Below are 16,360 nucleotides of genomic sequence, written 5' to 3' on the forward strand. Positions count from 1 at the left end.
CAATAAACCCAGGATTCATCTGGATGGTTTCACCTTCTAGTGATTTTACATGTAGCACATCCAGAGGTAGCTGGAAAAAAGCAAATCTGTATATATTTACACAGTAGTGGCTTCAGAGGGTTTGAAATAGCTCTTCTGAAGCCTCAATCTAAGAGGGTGTAAAAAAGGCTGTAACAGAAAGTTCTCTTGAGAAAATAGTGTTTGAAATTGGTCTATACTAATGGGCTGGAGCTGGATGGAATATGGCAACTGGTTGCACTTCAAGATGGCCATCCCCATTTATAGAGTCATCTTGAAGGGATGAGCCCAGAAACATGTATATTTAAACAAGCTCCTTTGGGAGACCGACTTCGCCAGTTAAGGAAATTAACACTCCTGCTAATTAGCTCACTAACAGGAAGGAAACCAAAACAGTTATATCATCTTTGCTCTCCTTAAATTCCTACAGATACACCGTCTTACAGCAGAATAAATGAGAAGTGATTAATTTTTGAAGAAGTGTTAAAATCTCCTGAACATTATGAACATGAGATAAATACATGTATCAAATGTGTTTTATGTTCTGATGGGATAGTAAAGAAGTACTTTTAAATTAGGAGATCATCTTTGATAGTTTCTAAAATGTAACCTTTGGTCTCTAGTCAAGAGAATAAAAGGCTCAGAAGTGATATTTTAAATTACATTTAATTAAGCACAAATGTCACATACTTCCACCTTCCCAGAAATGGTCACTGCATCTTAATTAAGGAAATGAAAACTATTATGACTTAAGTCTTCATTCTTGTGTTTAGACAAGTTTAGAGGCAAACAGTGAAGATTTAGAAGTCCTACCACCAAACCAACAGCACTTTGAAAATGCTAAGCCAACTTTATTCTCCATCTGGCAGTTCAATATGAGCTGCAAAAATTTAGTCCAATTAGGTCTTCGACTCTGGATAATCTAGGTTCCTTGTTGTCTATGACCTTGAGGTCATTAATGCCTCCTCTTGAGAGTTGTCTGGGATACATGAGGTCTTTCTTATGAGTCCTTCAGTTAGCTTGGGCAACTCTACTATCAGAACTGTGGAAGCTCAACATTGTCGTCACCAGCTCTGGAAGGTCAAAATCATGCTTCCATCCCCAGTCTTTCCGAGCATTGCTGTCATCAAAGTTCATTGGCCAACTATCCGCTAGGAAAAGATAGGAAGAGAAGATTAAGTTATTCAGGCTCTAGCACTGCAAAACAGTCTAGAACACTTTATATAAAGGTCTATCATACAAGGCACCACAAAAGAAAGTCCCCCTTTGAGCAGACTAAAGCAGCTATTATGCACATCCAGTCATCCTCTTAGATTAGAAGGTTGCATTACACATCTACTGTCAGGCACTATGAATTGTCACACACTATTAAAATCTCATGCAAATTCGTAAGGTAGAAATCTTATACTCAGAACTGCTCAGGGCCACAGAATGGCACTCACAGTATTTTGAAACCCAGGACTGCTTTCATACCACGTCTGCTTGTTTGATGTAGACACTGTAAAATGGTGAAATGCTGACATGCTGTTTAATTGGAATGAACTATTCCACCCACTTTAGATATCACTTCCCAAAACTGCAGCCTCCATGGTCTTTGGCTAAAGAGCTCCGTCCCCGGAATGTGTCAGGCCTCCTGGAAAGGTGCCAAGCTCCTCTTATCCTCCACGTTTGTGTCCTCAGGGGACTCACAGTGCACAGTGAGACCTCATTTTGGTTTTGAGGGGTTTGCAATGAAGTACAAACCTATGGCCTGTCGAACAGAATCCACGTTGTACGTGATCTGGAATTCCGGGATGTGCTTGAGAACCTCCTGGGCCAGCTCCTCAGGGGAGAAGCTCACGGCGTTGATGTTGTAGGTTCTCATGGAGAGGGCCTCTGCCGGGGCCTCCATGACTTCCAGGGTGGCCCTGAGGCAGTCATCGATGTACATCATCGGCAGCCTCGTGCTGGGTTTCAGGTTGCACTCAAATTTGCCGTTCTTTACAGCATTGTGGAAAAGCAGGACTGCGTAGTCTGCAAGAGAATCCAGTCTGTGGGTCTTCTTAGAACAAAATCAGCAGTGAGCCTCGGATTAAGGCGGTGGTTCTCAACCATTTTAGTCTCAGAGCCTCTTTATGCTCTTAAAAAACAAACAAATACTGAGGACCTCCAAAGAGGTTTTATTACATCAATTGAATTACATCAATATTTACAATATCAGAAACAGAAATTTCTTAAACTATTATTTTTAAATGACAATAACAAACCATAACATAGTCATATGTATGACATATTACTATATAAAAAAGAACATATTTTCCAGACAAAAGAAAATTCAGTGAGAAGAATGGCATGTTTCATGTTTTGAAAATCTCTTTACTATCTGGCTTAATAGGAAACAGAAGTCCCCTATCTGCTTGTGCTATCATCACTCATCACATAGCCTCTGAAAAACTCCACAGTGCATTTGCAAAGGAGAATGAAGAAGGCAGATCATGTCTTAGTATTGATATGATAGTTTTTGACTTTTTGGACCCCTTAAAAGGGCCTCAGGGATGCCCTGGGGTTCCTGGTGAATACTTAGAGAAGCACCACGCTCAGGAAAAAGCTTTTTAAAAATAACAAACACCAAAGCCTCTTTTAAAATCCCTCAGTTTTTTTCAAGTATATTTTATATTGTATCTCAGGGCCCCTCACATGTGGGAAGAATTTCTAATGTAGGAGTTAGGAAACACAATGCATGCTTGAGTCCAAATTAAAAATAATAATTAATAATAAAGCTAACATTCCTTTTCAATATGCAATACGTAGAGTCCATTTTAACAGAGCTGTCTGTATTAAGAAAGGAAGCCTATCCTCAAAGAAAGAAGCTATTTCTTAGTTGGCGTCTTCCTACACTGTGGGTAACAAGTGTGTTCTCGAATATTGTCTGTTTGATGCTGACACTGCGCACCCAGTGGCCGAACCCGAGCTGGATTTACAGCACCGCGTGAGCTGCCCCTAGCAAGTGTAAGTCAAGAGGGTTCATTGAGCTTCTCCGATGCACTCCCTGGGCAGGATGCACAAACTCCAGTCGGCACACGGCTAAAAAGACAGCAGATCCATTACCACCATTCCCTATCTCACCTACCAGAGAGTCTATCTTACAGACAAAAGAAACTAGAAAAGACACTTACCAGTTGTTCCTCCTCCAGGTTGGCAGTCAGCGGAAATGATGCCAGGATATCTCAGGCATCGGAAATCCAGCCCATACCGGTAATAATAATACTACAAAAAAGAGAAAACATACTTTAATAAGAATCTTTTAAATCAGAGCAATACAAAAAAATAGTGGCCTTTTTCTGAAATATCTCATGTGGTTATTAAAATTCTCCTTAAGGAAAGGAAGATGGAGACTCATCTCGTTTTTGTTTTAACAAATAATCCTTCAGTTTTTATCTTCAAAGAATCATCATTCTGGGGATACATCAACATGGTAAACAATAAATCAGCCCACAGTAGGGATTGTGAACCTTTCTTTGGAAGGGAGTCCCTGTCCTTTGTCCTACATAAATCTCCACAAGCAGGTCCCTGCAATGTGGCATTGGAAAAAGTACAGGGGAGGACACGGAGTGACCAGAGGGCCACCACCCTGACATATTAGCTGAAGGACCAGACACCAACTAAAATTTGCTATAGAGTCATAAAGACAAAGTATAAAACAATAAAAGCAAGATGATGTCTGAAGGTCTCCATAATACAAAGTTTTGAAGTTACTATCACTAACTACCAATAATTGGAGAAAAATGGAGCAAATACAATGAGCAGCAAAAGCCATTTGAGGGGCCTCGAGGAAGTGTTGAGTGGTATTGTATGGCTGAGGGCTATCTGACCCTGCCACTTGGCAAACATGATCAGTTTACAAGCATTTCTGGGGGCTGGGATGGAGGAAGAGGAAGTCCCCCTAAGGACAAATCAGCAGGTGTTTGAAGCAAAAAAATAAGTTATCTTGCCAAGCCCTGCATACTTCTCCCATGAGTTCGGCGTGGACCTTGGACACCCCATAGATGGTCCTGGGTCTCTGAGTGCAGAGATCGGGGGTTGGATTCCGGGGAGAAGTGGGTCCGAAAGCACCAATCGTGCTGGGCACAAACAATCGCAAATTGTGTTCTGTGGCAACGTCCAGGACATTATGCAATCCTGAAACCAACAAACAGACAACAGTATCACAATCTGAAAAATCTCTTACTGAAGATCTGAAAGAATTGACAAACAGGTTATTTTGGGCAAGATCCAGAAACTTACCAGTGATATTTACAGCTCTTGCCAAGGATACGTTTGCTTCTCCTGCTGCACTGAGCAAAGCACTATAATGAAACAACCAGGTAATGCGGTGGTTTACCACAATCTCTCGAAGATTCTTGTAATCCAGAATGTCGGAATATATAAATGGGCCTACAAGGAACACAGTGAAACCACAGGAAGTAAAAAGTCTGGGGTTTGAAAAGCTTCCTCCTCTCCCCCACCCCACCTTGACTTGTGAATTTCATTAGCACCAACTTGGTACCTGGTCCACTTGGGCACTATTTGGCATTTTTCTTATGGAAGAATCACCAACTGTAGTTGATAATAGCCAATGCTTATACAGGACTTAGATTTGCAGGCATTGTTTTAAGGGCTTTCTGTATATTTAGCCCTCACATGACCTTTGAGGCAGATGCATCTTACTGATGAGGAAACTGAGGCACAGAGAAGTTAAGAACTTGTCAGGATCAGAGAGTAAGTGGGAGAAATAGGATCACAACCAGGAAGCTGATTTCAGTCAGCACTGCTAACACCAACCCTACACACAGAGTGATTTCACTCTGCTTAAAAGTTGCATATTTTTGCCCTGGCTTGTGTGGCTCAATGGATTGAGTGGCAGCCTTTGAACTGAAACGTTACTGGTTTGGTTTCCAGTTGGGGCACATGCCTGGGCTGCAGGCCAGGTCCCCAGTTGGGGGTGTGCGAGAGGCAGTGAATTGGTGTTTTTCTCACACTTTGATGTTTCTCTCCCTCTCTGCCCCTCTCTCTAAAAATAAATAGAATCTTTTTTTAAAAAGTTGCAAATTTTTAAAAGAAGAGAGAAATGGGTTTAAAAACCAAACAAAACACCATGGTATAGAGCATCAATTTTCAACTGGTGTGCCACAAGAATTTTTAAAACAGGCAATGCCTGACTATTTAGTTAGGGGCACTGGCCTCTTTTCCTTTAGATTGTCAAATAAAAAATGACATCAGCCAACACAACAACAGCTGGTGTGAATGAATCAAAATTATACCATTTTTTGTCAGTGGCAAAATGTATATATTTTAGTGTGTCAAAGAATTTTAGTGATTAGTTTATGTGTGCCATGAAATGGAAAAGGTTTAAAATTGCTAGTGTAGAAGAACCACAAGTCATGAGTTTATTGTGCTTGGTTAACCCAGAGGCAAGCTGATTTTGTTCAATGCCAGTTTTTCCCACTTATAGCAAATTACCGCTCATCCCCCCAACAAGCAGCAAAAGGATGGTATTGAACCAGAAAGGACTAGAAAACATTATAAAAACATTTCTCAGTTAGTGGAAAACTTGGCTGGGGGAGTTCGAGATTTGTGTGTGTGTGTGTGTGTGTGTGTGTGTGTGTGTGTGCACATGTGTGTGTGTGCATGTGCACAGTAGTCTAAAAGCAAGTCTGTTGAAATATGAGGATTAATTTCTCCAAATTTTAGAAGTTAATTTTCCTCATTCCAGGATTTGATTTTTGCTTGCCTGCTCTGAACCAAGAAGTTAACTAAAAACTGAAAAAGACAGGAATAAACATTTTTATTCCAAAGATACTACTCCAAATGACACTCAAAGATATTATTCCAAAACTTTACATCATGTTTGGAAGAACACTCCTGTGCTTGTAAGACTTGAACACGCTGCTATATTGCTACAGACATTTTACAGAACTGCCGAGGGCAAAAACAGGAAATAGTTTAAGTGACACATGTGTGCTTGAATAGCGTCTCTTTCTTTAATTCATGAGCCTGGTTCTGAGCTGTTGCGCACACTAATTCCATAAGCTGCTCCTTTAACTGCATTTTGGAAATTAAAGATAAAAACAAAAGCAAGGCATAACGATCTCTTACCACTATGGAACACATGATCAGAGGGTTTCCTTATGTCAGACAAAATCACATTGTCCTTCCCAAATCGTTTCCTAAAGGGAAAATCAATACACATGAGCTGGTACACCTAAGGTATAATTGGTTCTATGAAAACAATGTTTCAAATAAGAACTGCAGTTTCCTGTCAGCCACCAATCCCTCCTTTTTTCATGTCTTTTCTCACTTTGTCCCAAACACACAACTTCAGTTCCTGCCTCCCACTCCCTTTTCATCCCCATCCTCCGTTCCTACTCTCGTTCCATTATCATCCCTATATTTGCCACTAATGTCTTCCCGTACCCCCTGTTTACTTCTCCCTCCTCATTCTTCTCTCTTTGATCTTATCCTTTCATCCCGCCCTCTCTGAATCCCACATGACTGCTTGCCAGTTTCTTCCCATACTTCCCTCTGCCTCAAACATCTAAAAATCAAGTGATTCAGTTGGAGTTATGTGTCCTACTCTAAGTGAGAAAAGAAGGGGCAAAGGGCCAATGGGGGAGATGTTGTGTCAAAGGCCCGTCACAGTGTCTATGATTTTTAAGAGGCAAAATGAAATGTATTCTGAAAAGCCACTTTAGATATGGTCTCTTGAAAATAGTAAGAGGCTAGAGGGGGGAGAAAAGATTAAATGATACCAAAGACAAACTTTCCATACTGAAGAACTCAAAGATTTTAAATTTCAACTTTTAGGGCTCTTACCTTAAAAAGTTAGCAAGCCCCACTCCAAGCTGGCCAAGACCCCCTACATGAAGGAAAAAAAAAATGTGAATCCAAATGTAACCAATGTAATTAGTTCCAGTATGTAATAATGGTATAAGACTGTATTTATAATCTTAGCTAATTAGGTAAAGCCCCAGGTTGGTCTGATAGAATTGAATTACCTCCTCCAAGCTAGGCCAGAAATCAATACAGGTAATGTCAGTTTCAGACAAAGCTGTCTCCAGCACAGAGTGGCCAAAGGGGAGAAAGGGTGTAGGAAGAAAAAATTCACAAGAAAGCTGGACAACCTCCTAGCTCCTTGGACCAGGAATTCGCTCCCAACCTTGCGTTTGCTATTTGGTGGGCTCTGAAGTTGTCTGCCACAGGTGCCAAAATACTCAAAGACAAATATAATAGCTTGTATCAACCTCTGGCGGGATTTTCCAGAACCCCATCCTCCATCCAAACTGGAATGGAATGTGAAAGGAGAGAGAGGGCGGACAAACCAAGATGTCATCTGCACAAAAGGGCAGATAACTGAATTAATAAGGAGGCACAAAAATCAACAAAATGGCATTAAAAATGCCACTGATGGAAATGAGAGAGTTGGGGGGCTGGGAGCACATTTGGGGGAACATAACCATAAATTTCACTTGGGAGAAATAAATGAAGCTGGAAGATACAGAAAGTAGGATTTCCTGTGAGCACGGGTTAACATGGGACTAAATCCAGGCCCACTGATGCTTACACGGGCTGTGGAAGATGTTTTGTTACTGGAGGCAGGAGGGAGTAAAACAAGGGAGACAACAAGCTGGGCAAATCAGGGAGCCAAGTGCAGAGGAAAACCAATTATATTTGAAACCCATTCACAACGGGAAAAGAGGAGGGAGCAGTGAAAGAAATACACGAAGTGTGAGGAATGTAATAAGGATCATGACTAGAAGCCAAGGGAAGAAAACCTGGCAAGAAGTAAGTAAAGTGTGTCAATCCAATCAGAGGTGAGCTTGGATTCGCTTGGATTGTGGGAGTGAAGTCTGGGGTGAGGCAGGTACAGAATCAGGCATTGGGTGTACATGACATAAGGAAGATCAGGGAACAAGGCTGGTGATGATATCAATGCTGACAAGAGGTGATGGGGGCGAGTTCCTCCAGGCAGGCCCTGGCTTACCTTCTGTATCCAACACACAAGCATGCAGTAACTGCTTGGGATGAATGACACCAAGTTTGGGTTGAGGAGTCTGGCCAACAAAAGATGCTCCTGATTCCAAAATCCATGCTCTCGTCCCCACACACTCCCTCTCCGTGAGCCTTTGCTCCCAAGCCGACCCTTATAGGGCAGTGGAACCAAGTGCCACAGCAGCTTTTAGGCCCCCAGTTTCTCAAGTCCTTCTTCAGACAATTAAAAATGATGGCTGGGAAACCAAGAGTGGGCAATGGTGACAAAATAAAAGATTTGGGACTTGCAAAATTCTGGAGGAAGCCAAGAGTGGAAGAGGTAACTTCTGATTAATGTTAGCTGACAGCATGTCAGAGATTCCAAAAGCAAATACACAACCACACAGAGGCTGCACAGAGAAAAACAAAAAAACAAACAAAAAAAACAAGCCACATGCTCAACCTGTAATTAAGACACGTGGCCGGTCTGCCTCGGAGAAAGAGTCAGAGTGGAAGTTGGCATCTGCTGGAGTCTGCCAGGGCGAGGTGGTGCCCAGGAGTGGGCCAGGCCGGGCCGCCGTCTGACAGCCACAGGCGGGGCTCTGCAGCACCCGGCCCACAACTCGCTGCAGTGTCCTAATGAGCAGCATTTTCTCTTCAGATGCCCTGCAAGAAAAAAGGAGCAGAGTTCATTATTAACTTTTATTCTCCCAAACTCTCATAGCAGAAACTCTTCAACCAAGATGAACGCTAAGATTGTCAGCTCACGAGTAAAGCTGTGTTTTGGATTCGTGGATGGAACGAAAGAGATTCCTGAGTGTGCCAGTCAAGAGCCTACTGGGAGTAGGGCCCCGTGGGAACGGGATTAACCATTCCTCATGCAAAGGGCAAGCAAAGGCAGGATGGAGATTTAGAATTGGAACTACACAAGGCTGACATCAACTGGCTCTAATGCCACAGTAGAAGTTACTATATAGAAAGCCATACACACCAGAAACACAAGTAATGGATCCTAGAGAAGGCTTTAACTCTTAACAACTGTTATCAACCTGTCCACCACACGCCATCAGTGAGCACAACAGGTCCCAGGTTCAATAACACAGTGCCCGTAACACTCAGAGGTTATCTTTAGAATGAACCAGACTAGAAAAGCAGGTGGTTAGGATAAAAAGGCCCAGAGTCATATTCAGTAAGCTGTGACTAATTTCTGTTTGAATGTCATTCCTTTAGAAAGGATTATTTAGAAAAACCACTTTCTTCTTTCTTGCCCAAATCACGTATATTTTATTTCAGTCTGGCTCCTGCTCCTCATCAGCTTTAGTGCTGACTGGCCATGAGATTGGTTCTAGCCTCAAGAGGTCAAGATGGTCCAATCACACGTGGACTGAGCCCAGACCATGCATGCAGGGCTTCCATTTTCCCCACTCCATTCCTGACTACCAGGCAAGCAGTTCATAAGAGCAAATCAGAGATGCACAGCTTGCTTTCCTGGTTCTAACGCAAACTTCCCACCCTCTAGTTTCAAGCCTATTTCACTCTGCACACAGAGCTCTGGCCTCCACCTTTTTCAGTTGCAAGACTTCCAACGGAAGTGGCAGGTGAACCTTCAGAGCCAACTCTGATGCCCCATCCCCTCCAAAGAGATAACCCAGACCTCACCATTTTATATTATATGTACATCATGAAAAAAGTAACCATAGTTGAAGGCATTTTCAGTTTAAGATCTGAATTAAGCTTACTGCCATACTCAACCCGGTGCCTTGAATAGATAACAGTGATTGTAAACCAAAATGCCAGAGGTAGCAGCTTTCTTGTAATCCCAAAGGTCCAGTTCACAACCCAACCACAAATGCTTCACCGCAAGACAGTCCTCACACTCCAATGCAGAAGAAGTGCATCGTCAAGGGTCAAGGTTGAATAAAACTCACCATTTTTGCTGTTTCATAAAGAGCATTCTTAAGTACGGTTGGCAATTTTTTCTTTTTTTATTGAAAGCACATGAAGAATAGCATGTCTCCTGGTACCATCTGATGCCACAGCCTTGATTTGTGCAAAGGCACCAGGACTTTTAACCAGTACTGCTTTTGCACATCAGTGCCAATTTAATAGTTTATTCCAGAATAAACCAGGAAATTCAAAGTTATTCTACACTGAATACTTTGGCCTTGCTTGTGTTTGCTGCCAAGCATTCACTATAAAGACATTCTTTGATCATTGGTTGGTGCTGATACCAGATGAATTAAAAAAAAAAAAAAATCCAACCAACCATGACTACGAAGTCTTCCATTTATAAGGCAAAAATACACTTCTACTGTTAAAATACTAACTCAGTCTTCATGTTCACCCCTAATTTTTTAATTTGATGAGTTTCTGCATTATTAGAAAGTGGGAGTGCTATGATTTCTTTCAATGCTTTTTCATCCAAACAAAGCTTTATTGTGTGTTTCTTCAGCCACTGTGATTTGATAACTTATCCTGTTAGATGCCTCAATAACTTTCTTTTTCATTTCTAGTTTGGAAAGCTGAAATAAATAATTTCTGGCTTTAAAGAGCTCATCATATCTTTAGATCATGCTGAATAATTGGTCTCAATGTTACTAGCACCACCAAATTATTCAAAAACATTCTGTAGCATAAGACACATAAGGAAAATTTCTAACATCTGTGAAACTGAGGAAAGCATTCATATTTTTATGTCTTCTTTAGTTTTGCTCCTTTCTTTGAAGTAAATTCCTCCCTTCCATGAGTGAGGGTACTCTGATATGTCATTTATTTTTTCCTCGCATTTATAGACAGACATAAATGATATAGCTTTGAGTAGGAAAATCAAGTCTAATATCCCTTTTTAAGTCAACAATCTACCCTTAAATATTAAAAATATGTAAATTAATATCATTTTATTTTAGAATAAAATAATTTAAAATTATAATTTATACCATTTAAAAATTCAATAAAGTTTCTTAAAATCAAGACTACAAAGTACACTTACTTTCTATTGTTTTTTCCATATAGGCACAAGAAAAAGTTAAGAATTTTGAAGTAATGACTTATTAAAATAAAATGAGATCAGAGATGACAGCAGGTGTAACACAAGGTAGGTAGTAAGTACACAGAAGTGCTAAGAAGGAACTGAGTTCATCTCTTAAAATGCACATATCTGTACTCTAAGCTTACTACCCTTAGAAGAGTCTAGAAACACACTACACAGCACACATTTCATTAGCCATCAGTGGAAAAGCTCATCACAAGTTATATAGCCTCTGGAAAACTCCACTGTACACTTGTAAGAGAAAGAATGAAAAAGGAAAATAGTATCTTAGTATTATTTTTAAATAGTTTTGATCTCCCTGACCCTGTGAAAGGTCTCAGGGAACCCCAGATTATACTTCAGAATAGTTGTTCTAAAGTAACACTTGCTCTGCCAAGCTATTTATTAAATTTATATGTAGAAACTATCAAAGAAAATTCAGTCTCTCCTCAAAGATCAGATGTTGGTCCATATAGAATTTCTCTCTCAAACACCTTGTTTACTTCAACTGCAAAGGGAAGAAAAAGAAACAAGTCAACAGACTCTCCTCTAGAACTAATGAAACACCTCCCCAACCTGACCTCTCTAGGGTGGTTATTATACAATTTCTCCCATCTCCCAGCATATACTCTCATCTGAATTAACCACAGCAGAACTCTGAGACAGTAGCAGCAGCTTGAATAGGGTGGGGTTGATACTGGATGGAATTGTTTGGACATGGGGGTGAGGCAGGTGGTGAAGGAATAGGTAAGGATAATACTGAGGCCTCTAATTTGTGTTGCTGTAAGAATGGACTTCCAGAAGAAGCAGGTTAGGTGAGAAGATGAATGAGTTTGATTTTGGACCTGTTGGTTTTAGAGGCTAGGAGACAACTTGGCCGCCTCTCTCCAAAGCTGTGAGCTCTGCTAAGCCATTCCTATCAGGGCCTGATGCGTGTCAGTACTTATCAAACACTATGTCGAACAGGCAGATGGGAAGCCGGAAAATGTCAGGGGTTTGTCTACAACATAAAAAATAGAAAGTCCCCGTTCTCAGAAAACATTACTTCAGTTCCTGGTGGGCGGAGGTGGGGGGAGTGGGGACTTTAATTGTGATTGCTCTGAAGATAGATAATTCTGTTTCAGGAACAATAAGAGAAGCTCTAATTTGAAATATTAAAGACTGAGAAAACACACCTTTTCCCTCAGGATGCACTATTAGTTTCCCTTAATGTTCTTTCTGTCTTGTGATCTTCTCGGATTTCTAGCTTTAATCATTCTTAACCACAGAGACACAGTAAATAATGGCATTTTAAGTAATTATCTTCAGCACATTAAGCATGAAGCTTAAAATATCCAGCCCCTGACATGAATGGATAAAGAAAAGGTGGTATGTACATGCAATGGACTATTATTCGGTCTCGGAAAAGGAGGTCCTGTCACAGGCTACAATATGGATGAAAATGCTAAGTGACATAAGCTAGTCAGAAAAGGCCATTCCACTTACATGAGTTATGGGTTATTTAAAATAGTCAAAAATCACAGAAGCAGTAAATCGAAAGGAAGGTAGTTGCCAAGGGGGGGAGAAAGGGGAACTGGATATTAGTGTTTACTTAATTGGCATAGTTTCAGTTTTGTAAGATGAAAAAGTTCCAGAGAGCTGCTACGCTGCAATGTGAACATACAGTTACTGAATTGTACGCTTAAAAATGGTTAACATAGTAAATTTTCTCATGTGGTTGAAGCCAGAATTTGAAATAAAATTTAAATTGAAAAAGAAAAATCTGGCTGCAAGAAATGGTCTATACACATATCGCTGAGGAGCTAGAAAATTCACTGAATGAAGATCAGAGCTGTCCCCAGAGACTTGGCAGTTCAAGTTAGTGCCTACCAAACCCCAGGCTCGTCCAAACCCCTAAGCCCTAGTCCCACTGAACCCCCAGTTGGTTCTTTGTTCCTCCACTTAAAAACCCACAGAACCTATTGTTCTCCTACAGCCTTTATCTTTTCTTCCAGTCTGGGTGGTTTCCAGGAATGATCAGCTGCTCCAAACTCCATTCCTTTCCCCTCAAAGTGAGGTTTCCGGCTCTACACGCAGTGAAAGTGCTTTCACAAAGGTCAGCCGTTCCTGGGTGGACAGCTTCCCGGCCCGAGAGCTCTCTCCTGCTTCCAAAGGACACTGCTGACCAGGCTCACCTACATTTCCCCTGGGTCCTCCGCCCTCTCATTCTGTTTTAAGGACCAATAATGCTTATAAAACACACTTGTAAGACAGTCTCAACTTTAAATCTTCTGGTTCATTAAATAGCAATACATATGTCCTCTGAACAGTCAAGACCCAAGGGAAAACCAGGCACCTTCATAACTACTGAGAGTTGACAAGCACCTGCTTAACCTCCATAGCAACCCTGAAGCTGGGATCTTTTCTCCATCCCACGGGATGCATTGACCCGCCCAAGGTCATGAGGATACTAACTACCCAGAGAAAGGGAAAGGAAACCAGTTTCAAGGAGTTTCAAACCCTTCTTCCACCATTCCCACCCTTCTCCCTCAGGAGAAGAGATGCTATCAAGTACCTGAGAGAGAAGATAAACAGGAAACGAAGGGAGCATCTTCCCCACCACCCTCTGCCCCCTCCAGCGCGGCTCCTCCTCCCCCCGCCCCAGAGTAAAAGCACCGGACTAGCCTAGGGGGTTCACGACAAGGCACCCCACTCCTTGCTGTATGAGCCTGTGTACACGACCATGCCAAACCTCAAGGTGCTCCATCCTAGGAAAGGGCTCAATGATCGGATCACCCAATTAGATTGTTGAAATAATTTAATAAAATTAATCTATAAAAGCATTTAGCCAACTGCTTAGTCAACGTAAAGACTCCTTTACGAGTTGATAAAGTCTGGACTTAAGTGGGGATGATCCGAAAAAATGTCGGAGCCCTAAGCGTGAGCTACAGAGGGTCTCAGAAGGAGGTCTGGATCTGAGGAGCCGGCGTCGCCCTCCTCCCATACACACCTGCCTGGGAGAGGGAATCCAAGAAGAGGCAGGGACTCCGGCCACACACAGGTCTCTGGCCTCAGCATGACTCTCAGTGAAAAGGGTGTGGGATCCCACCCTCCCGGGGAGATGACTGGATAAACTGGTTTTATGAGAACAGCCTCTCCCACCTCTATTCTCTGGAGGAGGAAAGGTGAGAAGAGGGGGAAGAGGGGTCCCTTGTAAGAAGTGGAGGGGGCAGGGTGTTGCGCCCCGCGCCTCCGCTCCCCCCAGTCCGGGTGTTGACCTCCCTCCCTGCTCCGTGGTCATTTCTGGGGACCCGTGCTCATGCCCGGGAGCGCATAGTCCGATGCGCCATGCCAGAGTCGCACCGCTCCAGCCAGCCGGGGCTAGGGGCCCCACGACATAGGCCTCCGCTTCCCAGGGAAACCTCCGGCCGCCTCCAAACTGACCTTCTGATGAAGCCGCCCAGAGACGCTGCGTCGCCGGAGCTGTAATAGCACGTGGCTAGGAGCCAGCCGAAGCTCCCGGAGCGGAAACCTCATCCCAAACCCGGCGCAAGGAACCTTTATCCTCTCCGCACCCAAACCCGCCTCCCTGTGCACCAATCAGTTTCTTCTGCCGGGGCCGCCCGGGCGTTGCTGCCAGGTCACCTGGGGGTGGGGCTTGGAGAGTGGGCGTGCTCTGGTTGCGATGGCAACCCTCTCCCGGCCGGTCCCCGCGGGTTCCTGGCCTCGCGCACCCCAACGCCGGCTCTGCTAGAGACCTATCTCCTGGAGAATGCGGGGACCCGCGAGGAGTGCGGCAGAGTCCCGTGCGCACAGCGTCTCCCGCAGCGGCGCGCCGCCATCCTGCTTATCTTCGCGTGGGGAGGCAGCTTTGAAAGGGCCTTCCCCAGACGGAACCCGGCCCCTCTGGAGCCCCAGAGAACCCTCTCGCGTTGAGCTGGAAAGATTGGCTGAGGAAAGAGCCCGAGTGGAGAGCCTGGAGATCGGGTATGGAGACACCTTGAGCGAGTCACTTCATCTTGGTTTCCCACGTGGGAAACATCACTGTCAATTTGACCTCCTAAGCCAACGAACTACCAGCCGCGTGAGTCAGCGTCACCTGGGAGCCTGTTAGAAATGCAAATTTGAGGCCCTACCCCAGGCCTGTGAGTTCGAACCTCTCCGGGCGAGGCCCATCGCGGTGTTTGAACCAAACCTCCAGGTGATGCTGATACGCGCTGAAGTTTGAGAAGCCTGAGCTAGGGCACTTGTTCTCAGACCTCGCTGCATTTTAGAGTCACCAGGGAATTTTTTCAATGTCCAATGCCCAGGCTGCATTCGAATCCTAATACAAAAATCAGAATCTCGTTGGTAAAGGCGCAGGGGAGTGCGGGGGGTGGGGCGGCGACATGGGACAGTGAGGAGGGGATGAGCCCAGGTGTATTTTTTTTAAAGCTCCACAAGGGATTCCAATGTGCTGTAAAGGCTGAGAACCACCCATCTTCCCTAGAGGCTTGGAACTCAACTGTGGCCCCTGAACAAAGCATCCCCCACTCAGATCTGCTGAATCATAATCTATATTTTAACAAGATCCCCATGCGTGTTAGGCTCTGAAAAACAGCTCTGAGTTCTCCTTTAACATTAAGATACTATGGTTTTATGAGATGAGTTTAATGCTGTTTTTCAGGCTCTTAGTTGGCCACATTTCTTCAACTTTCTCATTATTGGGTCTTCCTTCTGTGCACTTGAATTTTGAATTTTGAAATCTTAATTACAGACTTGTAGCCTGTCAAGAAACCATAAAGAATATCAGGGACACTTAGACCCACTTCACGGTGGAAGAGGCATCCTACCCAGAGCTGTGAAAACATTTGGTCAAGGCCGAGGGGACCAGAATGCAGACCTAGGCACCTGGGTCCCTGCCCCTTCTAATACACCGCATCCTATCACGAGGAGTTATTTTTGTTTTCTTCAAACTTTGTGATGGGGTTAGAGGTGACACTGAGCTGACTCTGAGTGAGGTTGCAGGCATGGATTTTGCCAAGTGGAGCTACCCACTGACATTGCTCCTGGTCTGGTTGGTTGAGGGGAGAAGAGGAACCGTGGCTTCAACCTTTGTTCCTGGGACAGGGCAAGAAGGATTGACTTCCAAGGGACTTAACGGTGTATTGTTTCTGGCTACCTAGCATCTATTTCCTCTCTTCCCCATGGAAATAGTCTGGCATGAATATCATCAGCCCTCTGCCTCCCCCAGCCAAGGGCAGACACTTCTTCCAGACTTATTGGAATGACAAAGAACCCGAAGACAGGTGCTCTTCTTACCAGCACAAGTTCTCTAAGGTCAGTCTTGCCCCAGGCCACTGCCTGTGA

General features: G+C 43.5%; 1 protein-coding gene across 1 annotated transcript; it reads right to left on the bottom strand.

Moving 5' to 3' along the window:
* Window positions 1–664: 664 nt before the first annotated feature.
* LOC149999468 (L-threonine 3-dehydrogenase, mitochondrial) lies at window positions 665–14,573 on the bottom strand. The gene is made up of 9 exons (XM_090288468.1): window positions 14,456–14,573; window positions 8,468–8,670; window positions 6,850–6,892; window positions 6,133–6,203; window positions 4,282–4,431; window positions 4,004–4,176; window positions 3,174–3,264; window positions 1,762–2,031; window positions 665–1,169 (listed from the first exon to the last, which is right to left on the bottom strand). Exons 2-9 carry the CDS (start codon window positions 8,652–8,654, stop codon window positions 1,030–1,032), a joined length of 1,125 nt encoding a protein of 374 aa, XP_090144594.1. The 5' UTR covers window positions 8,655–8,670; window positions 14,456–14,573; the 3' UTR covers window positions 665–1,029.
* Window positions 14,574–16,360: the final 1,787 nt, after the last annotated feature.

Source organism: Furipterus horrens, unplaced genomic scaffold (genome assembly GCF_987537825.1).
Source record: "Furipterus horrens unplaced genomic scaffold, mFurHor1.1.pri manual_scaffold_10, whole genome shotgun sequence".
NCBI classification, from domain to species: domain Eukaryota; kingdom Metazoa; phylum Chordata; class Mammalia; order Chiroptera; family Furipteridae; genus Furipterus; species Furipterus horrens.